General features: G+C 52.1%; 1 protein-coding gene across 1 annotated transcript in view; it reads left to right on the top strand.

Moving 5' to 3' along the window:
• Window positions 1–6862: 6862 nt before the first annotated feature.
• The window catches only part of LOC132574419 (zinc finger protein 658B-like), a 35149-nt gene continuing 32820 nt past the window's right edge, over window positions 6863–9191 (top strand). The window contains exons 1-2 of the mRNA XM_060242777.1: window positions 6863–7053; window positions 8613–9093. Of these exons, the coding sequence (XP_060098760.1) occupies window positions 8671–9093 (423 nt within the window). The 5' untranslated portion in view covers window positions 6863–7053; window positions 8613–8670. The remainder of the gene's footprint in view (window positions 7054–8612; window positions 9094–9191) is intronic.

Here is a 9191-nt window from a genome sequence, read left to right as displayed (position 1 = left end):
GGGGAGAAAGCTTTTGAATGATCAGAGTGTGGAAAGAGATTCAGTGAAGGTGGCGCTCTAAAGGTGGCATTCAAAGAACTCACACAGGGGAGCAACGTTTTGAATGCCCACAGTGTGGAAAGAGATTCAAAATTAGGAGCAGGCAGCCCTCATTGCGGCCCCCAAACCAGAATTAAGAAGGAAAACTGCCACTGAACATGGGCCTTCCTAGCTTTCTTAAAGATTTACCTGAGGCCAATTACCTGATGACAGAAGGGACTGCCACTCCATTGTAAGGATGAGAGCCCCCACCCACTCCGATTCAGCCTGTGCTTGTAAGCATCAGTGCCCCACTGGGAGGCTTGGAGGAAAAAAAACAAGCAGAACAACCCTGTGAAGTAGGCCAGTCTGCATGTTCAACACCCACTCATGGAGAGGAGCTTTTAAAATAAAAATCCAACCTTGCCAATCCTTTTCACCACATCAGTTGTGACTTTCCCACCCACTTCCCGCCTTGGAGGAAAGGAGATGGTGCTTCGAACTGCAGAGGGGGGACCAGGAAGCCCCAGACACAAAGACTTCCTTGTGAAGGACGCAGGAGGTCAGCTCCTGTTGCCCTCTGGCCCATTCGGTTGAGGAATGAGGGGGCCTGGTAAATTTTATAAATAGGAATCGCTTTGGGGGTGGGGGAGAAAAACCCAACGGGGAGGGGGCCTCAGCAACAGAGAATCTTACTTGCCTATATACTTGCCTACTAGGAATAAAACTTCCATATTCATTCCTAGTGGTAACTCGCAAGGACTTGTGGGATGCAGCTGTCATTTCTTCCTCCCATCTGTCATTTCATATTTCCCTTTCCCGACAGACCTCATAGCACTGTCCTCTTTCATCCAACCTTTTTTCCTTTCCGTGTTATTCTGAAGCAGCGGGTCAACGTTTGTCTAGAGGCACCTTCAAGACGAACGAAGTTTTATTCCGCCTGTAAGGTTCTGTGTGCATGTGCACCTCTGAAATGTGTGCACACAGTTAAGCCTCTAATGTTGTTGGTTTTCAAGGTGTCACTGGGCTCAAACACTGCTGCACTGTGCATTGGTCTTCCCTCAAAATCAATTCAGAAACTCCTGTCGGGGCAGAACACTGCAGCTCTGCTGTTATCGTCCTTTGCGAACTTAGATGGAGCATGCATGTGATTCCCATTCTATAGTTTCCCCACTGGCTGCCCATCGGTTAGTTATTTGGCTCAGTTTAATGTGTTGGCTATTATATAGAAAGCCTTGGGCACTTGTATTTGCCAGACCGCCTCTCCCCCTCTGTGCCACCACAAGAGCTCCTCTCCTCTGGGTGAGGTCTTCCGCAGGTGCCAGCCTGCAAGTGGGCAGATTCAGCAACCACCGATACACCTGTTGGGGCGTGGCCTGCATGAGGTCAGGATCCTCTGCAAAACTGACTGAATCAAGAGAGCTTTTCTACCCAGGCAAGAGACCTGCACTGTACAAAATGACTCACAAAGTTACTTGGAGAACATATTAGGGACTGTGGAGTCTGCCACTGTGTTTAACTTGGTGGAAGATGGATCCTACAATATTAATCTTGTATCATTCATTGTGTCATGTTAAAACCTACACTTGGCTTCAGCTCTGATGTTAGATTTCTGATTGGTTCTAACTCTATTGTCTTGTGTACTGAATGCCCTTTCTTGTTGATTGTTATTGGCTCACATCTGTGACCCCATAAAAGAGGCCTTCCATTCAAAAGCCCTGACAGATAAGTTGACCTGAAGCATCACTTGGATGGTCCCTGTCTCTGGGCTTATTTTTCACTCCCTTTGACTTCCTGCCAAGCTTTCTGTTCTCTGAGTGACCGCAGCAAAGTTTTAAACCTCTCGACCGAATGGGCAGATTTTCTGAACCAAGTCGGTACTTTAAAGGCACCTTGAATCTGCTTAATTTGGAAAACAAATATTGCCATGAAAGTAATTCTTTTATCAGCTTCTGTGCACAGCAGCTCGTAAATGTCACGACCCCCCGCAGTTTAAAGAGCACAAACGGTCCACTTTATAAATGGTTGTTTATTGTCCTTTGACAACAGGTTACAGGCATGGCGGGTTTTGCAAAGGCTAACTAGGCGGGCAAATTAAGAACATAAGAGAAGCCATGTTAGATCAGGCCAATGGCCCATCCAGTCCAACATTCTGTGTCACACAGTGGCCAAAACACACACACACACACACACACACACTGCGGCTAATAGCCACCGATGGACCTCTGCTCCATATTTTTATCTAACCCCCTCTTGAAAGTGTCTATGCTTGTGGCTGCCACCACCTCCTGTGGCAGTGAATTCCACATGTTAATCACCCTTTGGGTGAAGAAGTACTTCCTTTTATCCGTTTTAACCTGTCTGCTCAGCAATTTCATCGAATGCCCACGAGTTCTTGTATTGTGAGAAAGGGAGAAAAGTTCTTCTTTCTCTACTATCTCCATCCCATGCATAATCTTGTAAACCTCTATCATGTCACCCCGCAGTCGACGTTTCTCCAAGCTGAAGAGTCCCAAGCGTTTCAACCTTTCTTCATAGGGAAAGTGTTCCAGCCCTTTAATCATTCTAGTTGCCCTTCTCTGGACTTTCTCCAATGCTATAATATCCTTTTTGAGGTGCGGCGACCAGAACTGCACGCAGTACTCCAAATGAGACCGCACCATCGATTTATACAGGGGCATTATGATACTGCCTGATTTGTTTTCAATTCCCTTCCTAATAATTCCCAGCATGCCCCCTTATATAGGTTATCTCAAACCGTTATAAGTTTAAAAGCAAGCAGGAAGCAAAAGCGGGAAATATTCATCCCCCCCCCTCCCACATGCCCTCTATCCCCTTCCAGGTGCCTCTCGGCTATCACCTTGGCAACCCTTAGCAACTTTGCTGGCCAGTTGAAAAGAATTTATATAATTGTTCCAGTGAGATAAGCAGCCCAGCAGAGGAGCAGAGCAGCCTAGCAAAAACCAAAACAGTTCAGTTTTTTCCTAACACCAAAGCGGCAAGGCACTTGACAGTAAAAGGTTAAGAAGCAGACAGCGCTGAAGTTCCTAGAGAGGATACAAAAAGGAGGAGATGAATATTATGTCCTCCAACGTCCTCCTTTGGGGATCTGGCTTTGCTTGCAGGAGAGCTGGAGGACGGGGCCTTGAGAAGCCAGGCTGGGGGTGCCTGGATGGGGAAAGAGTGGAGGGGGGGGAGCTGGGAGGAAAAGCTGCCCCAGGCTGGGCAGTTCTGCAAGAGGGTCCCTCTCTGTCCCACATGATGAGCAAGGCCAGGAAGGAGGTCAGGCAGGAAAATGACTCAGATGTGCATAATTTGCAGAAAGCTGCGAAAGCCCCTTGGAGGCCATTCCAGAAGGTGGGGGCCACAGCAGAGAAGGCTGGTCAGTTGCTGATTTTGCCCATTTGCTGGGTGGTACCTAGAGGAGGCCTTCCTCAGATGAAGCTGGAGAGGTGGGAAGAAGGGAGCAGACAATGAGGGACAGCTTGACCATACCCCCTTCCCCCCCCCCCCCGATACAGTCAGGGTTGCCAGCCTCCAATGGCACTGACAAGCTGCTGAAACACCATTTTGACAACGGGTGCATCACATCGTTGAATTCAATTACATCTTCAAATGTAAGGATCGCTCTGGTTGGATGTTGCACATTGTGGTAGAGCTGTTAAGAATTTGCAGGTCAGAATTTGCGTGGACTGGATAGGGACTCAAATCACCGCATTTGTGAGTATTCAACACACACGGCTTCAATTTTGATTTGAAGTGAAATGATATATTTCAGCATTGACGTGTTCAGCACTGCGTTTCCTGCTTGTTTGCAAAAACCAGGATCAGGCAGCCCTCTTGGCTGCCCCCAAACCAGACTTAGAAAGGAAAGCGGGCACTGAAGATGGGCATCTCCAGCCGAGAGCCAGTTAGCGCAGGGGTGGCCCAGCGGAATCTTGGGAGTCACATGTGGCTCTTTCACACACATGATGTGGCTCTTGAGGCCCCCAAGTCCCACTGGCCAGTTTGGAGAAGGCATTTGTCTTTTTAAATCACTTCTTCAAGCCAAGCAAGTCGATGGCTTGGAGAATGCCTTTAAAGTTGCTTTCTTTTCACCTCTCCCTCCTTCCACCATCTATTTCCCTCCCTCCCAGCTCTCAAACATCTGACATTCATGTCTTGTGGCTCTCAAATAGCTGATACTTGTTCTATTTTGGCTCTTAAGTTTGGCCACCACTGGTGTAGTGGGTAAATGTGCGGATTCTTATCCGGGAGAACCGGGTTTGATTCCACACTCCTCTACTTAGAGCTGCTGGAATGGCCTTGGGTCAGACATGGATCTCCTAGAGTTGTCTTTGAAAAGGCATCTATTGCGAGAGCTCTCTCAGCCCCACCTACCTCACAGGGTGTCTGTTGTGGGTGGGGAGGAAGGTAAAGGAGATTGTAAGCCACTCTGAGATTCGGAGTGGAGGGCCAGATACAAATCCAATGTTGTCTTCCTTAAAAATTTGACCACGTGTGAATTACCTGAGGCCAATTACGTGGCGACACAAGGGACTGCCACTCCACTAAGGGTACAGAGATCCCCCCCCCCCCATGCAGTCTGTGCTTGTAAGCATCAGTGCCCCGCTGGGAGGCTTGTGACAAAACAAAACCCCAACCAGAACAGCCCTGCGAAGTAGGCCAGCCGGCATATTCCAGCACCCACTTATGGAGAGGAATATTTAAAATAAATAAAAATCCGCCCTTGCCTGTCCTGTTCACCACATCAGCTGTGACTTCCCCAGCCCACGTCCTGCCTTGGAGGAAAGGAGACGGGCTTCGGACTGCAGTACGGAGACCAGGAAGCCCCAGACACAAAGACTTCCCTGCAAAGGGATACAGGAGGTCAGAGTAACGAGGTGGCCAGGGCTTTTTTTTGTAGCAGGAACTTATTTGCATATTAGGCCACACACCCCTGATGTAACCAATCCCATGACAGTTTACAGGGCTCGCACTACAAGACCTACCGGAAGCTCCAGGAGGACTGGCTACATCAGGGGGTACAGCCCAATATGCAAAGGAGTTCCTGCTACAAAAGAAGTCCTGGAGGGGGCCTTGTAAATCTTATAGATAGGAATCGCTTCGGGGGTGGGAGAGAGAAACCCAACCGGGGGGGGGGGGGGCGCTCAGCAACAGAGAATCTGATTTGCCTGCAGAAGAGCCCCAGTCCAGTTGCCAAAGGGTCAGGTACGTGCAAGAGAGCGGCTGCCAGTCAGAACGATGGGCACTCTTGAGAGATGAATGGTCCTTCAGCATAAGGCAGAGCGCCCCTTCCTGTTTCCATGGCCCAGAGGTTCATGGCTCAGTGGTAAAGCATCAGTTTTGCATGCAGAAGGTCCCCGGTTCAATCCCCGGCATCTCCTGTTAAACGGACCAGGCAGTGGGTGATGTGAAAGACCTCGGCCTCAGACCTTGGAGAGCCGCTGCCGGTCTGAGCAGACAATCCTGAGTCCCTGACTGATGGACCCCAGGACTTGGCTGCCCGAAAGCACCTCATCTATAGGCTGAAACGAGAGCGGGGGCTGCGGCTCAGGGGCAGAGCATCTGCTTGGCATGCAGAAGGTCTCATGTCCAGTCTCCAGTTCAAAGACCCTCTTGGGGAGTAAGCAATGTGAAAAGGACTTCTGTGGTCCTGGAGAGGCCCTGCCAGTCTCAGTGGACAATACTGCCCTGGATGGACCAAGGGGAGGGGTCTGATTTAGGGAGAGGCAGCTCCATAGATGGGTGCCACAGGAAGTGAAGGGGGCTTCCCGAGTTCCCAGAATGCCCGGGGAAACAGCTGCCTGGCTGCCTCTCTAGGATTCTGGACATAAATGTTATGCTTGGTGGATCCAAGCGGACAGCCCAAAGGTTTGCTCAGTTAGTTAATTTTACTATTCTGTCCTTGTACCATTTCACATTCTCAACCACTGCCTACCAGATAATTTTACTTCACTGTCATTGGTTCTTAAATCTGTACCATGTTGCATTCTGGGCCACTGCCTACCAGCTCTGTATGGCTTTGCTCACTGTGCTGGATTCTGTGCTGGATTCCTCATCTGAGGAAGTGTGCTTAAGCGCACACAAAAGCTTGCGTGCTGAATAAAAACTGGTTGGTCTTAAAGGTGCCACTTGACTCCTGCTTTGTTATGCTTGCTGGGCAGCCCAGAGTGCTGATGCCCCCCCCCAATGTGGATTTCAGGATTCATCCTCCCCTTGTAGATAGATAGAGGCCCGTGGCGCAGAGTGGTAAAGCAGCAGTACTGTGGTCTGAACTCTGCTCACAACCTGAGCTCGATTCTGGCGGAAGCTGGATTCAGGTAGCCGGCCCATGGTTGACGCAGCCTTCCATCCTTCTGGGGTCGGTCAAAGGAGTCCCCAGCTTGCTGGGGGGGGGGGGAGTGTAGACGACTGGGGAAGGCAATGAAAAACCACCCCGTGAAAAAGTCTGCCGTGAAAACGTTGTGAAAGCGACGTCACCCCAGAGCTCGCACAGGGGACCTTTCCTTTCCTGTAGCTAGACCCAAGCGGGCAGCCGTGTTGGTCTGACTCCTGCTTTGTTCAAATCCTCCCCCTGCTTGTAACAGAGAGAAACCCCTCCTTCCTTCCTTCCTTCCTTCCTCCCTTCTGCCCACGCCGGTGCAAGGAGGCGCCTCCCGGTGCAGCGCGGAAGCCTCCCGCAAAAGGGCCCGTGCAGGATACTGGGAGTCGCTTGCTGCTGCTGCTGCTGCTGCTGCTCTTCTGCCACCCAAAGCGGCGCAGCCTCACCGGGGAGGCGGCCGGGAGAGCGGCAGAGGCCGGGCCCAGGGGGCGCTGCAGGCCCTTTCCCAGCCCTGGTGTCCGGAAGGGAAGTGGAAGGAAGGAAGGAAGACCTGCCTGCCCGGGCCTGACTTTGCAAAGGGATCCCGGGGGAAGCTGCGCGCTCTGCTGCCGGCGGGGCGGGAGGGGCCGAAGGAGAGAGCAGCAGCCGGGCCTCCTGCGACCCTCCCCCGTTGCAGCCTCTCCCAGCGGGGCCGGAGCAAGGAAGGCCGGGTAAGGGGGGGGGGGGCTGCAGAGGCCCAGCAGCAGGGGAGGGCGCCCCCCCAGGCCCCCCAGTTCCTCCGGGAAGAGCTCCGGGGCAGGAGGAGGAGGAGGAGGCTGGCGGGCCCGGGACTGGCGGTGGCGGAGAAGGCTCGGGCGGGCGGCTGCTCCAGCCTTGCAGAGCCGGCACCGGCTGTGGCCGCTCCTTCCCGGGTGGGGGGCCTGGGGGCGACTGGAAAGCCCCTCCCGCCTCCCGCGCCGCTTCTTGCGGAGGGGGAACTTGCAAGAGCCGCTGGGAGGGAGGGAGGGAGGGAAGGAAGGCGCGCCAGGAGCCCCCGGGACCCGGCTGCCGCCGTCAAGAAGGGCCCTTTGCCAGTCCCCAGACTCCATCCCCTCGCCTGTCTTCTGCTGCGGGGCTACCTTGCTGCACCCCCCGCCCCGCCGCCCCCTTTCCCCGCACACCTGAACTGCCCGGGACCAGCTGAGAGCCAGTGGGGCGTCGTGCGGTTAATGCAGGGACTCTGATCTGGGAGAGCCGGGTTCGATCCCCCCCCCTCCACGGATGCCTTAATGGGCCTGGGTCCTTCTGGCACTTCAGGCTAGAGGGGTCACCCGTCAATGCCCCCCACCCCGTGGTGTGTGGGCAGGGGAGCTTGGGAAGTTGGAAGAGGGGGGCTATTCTGGGCCCTGCCTGGGTTGAACCCCAAACCAGAGTGGTTGTTGGCGGTTAGTTATGGCCCCTTCCCACTGACCAGCAAACTAGCATACGACATAATGAAGATGCTTAAGAGATGCAAGGACCAAACAGGGATAGCAAGCTCAGTTTACTTGGTCACCGATTGTTTGGATTTAATTCTGGGATTGTTTGGATTTAATTCTCAGTTTACTTGGTCACCGATTGTTTGGATTTAATTCTGGGGAGAATCATAGAGAAGCAAATATTAGAATTGGAGATGGATATGTAAATGTATCTTCTTAACTGTGGAATGTTGAGAGTTATTAACTGACCCCTGTGGTTACATTATCATGATATCCAGTCCTGCAACTGCCCTGAGAGTTTCTTTCAAGTTGTGACAAGAGCCATGAGGAGCTGGTTTTCAGCCTCCCCAAAAGACATGTTGATTGCAGATCTAACCAGGTGAACTCCACAGTTCAAAGGGGGACCCCGTGGCTTTTGAAAGAGGTGCTCTTGCCTAACCCTTCAGGTCTACTGAAGAGATACAGACGATGGTTAAGGGGTCACCAATCCCCCTGGTCCTTTTGGGGCCTCAGTTTAACTTAAGAATTAACCTTTCAATATATATATTAAGATATATATTAAGATATATCAAGATATATTAAACCAATGTAATGAGAGTCTAGGCTTGTAACATCCTCAAAGAGCCCAACAGAGACAGTTAACTATTCCAAAGAAATGAAGCAGGCATATCTAAAACACCTTATTATCTCATATAACAAAATTATATTAAACCAGGTCTACAAACCACAAAAAGCACTTCAGTTCTGATCCACCAGGGCAATTCTCATTCGCTTTCCTTTTGACATGTGACTGTCTCTGTATCTCTTTACAGTCAAGTGACTCAAGGCATCTCTATCCAGTCGGAGGTGACCCAAGAGAAGGGGAGGGAGATGGAAGAGCAGGACCCAGAAGGAGCTGCAGCTGGCAAGACAGCAAGCAAAGGCCCCCCTCCCACCCAAGCTGGGAGTGGTGGTGAAGGCTGGGAAAGCCCCGTGCCAGAGACACCTTCTCAGGTCACGGAGATCTCAGAGGTGCATGGCCAACACTTCCGGCAGTTCCAGTACCGTGAGGCTGAGGGGCCCCGAGAGGTTTGCAGCCGGCTCCATCGACTCTGCATCCACTGGCTGAAGCCAGAGAGGAACTCCAAGAAGCAGATGGTGGACCTGGTGATCCTGGAGAGGTTCCTAGCCCTCCTACCCCAAGAAATGCAGCGCTGGGTCAGGGAATGTGGGCCGGAGACCAGTTCCCAGGCGGTGGCCTTGGCCGAAGGCTTCCTCCTGAGTCAGGCCGAGGAGAAGAGGCAGGCAGAGCAGGTGAGGGGGTTTCCTCCAGCTGTGTCCCATTCAAGCAATGATATCAGACATCCTAAAGTTTCCCTGAGAGATATTGGGCCAAGTGTTAATCATCTGAA

This window comes from Heteronotia binoei, chromosome 6 (genome assembly GCF_032191835.1).
Source record: "Heteronotia binoei isolate CCM8104 ecotype False Entrance Well chromosome 6, APGP_CSIRO_Hbin_v1, whole genome shotgun sequence".
In the NCBI taxonomy this organism is placed as follows: Eukaryota; Metazoa; Chordata; class Lepidosauria; order Squamata; family Gekkonidae; genus Heteronotia; species Heteronotia binoei.
Note: the sequence above shows the minus strand (reverse complement) of the source record. Positions and strands in the feature narration are given on the sequence as shown.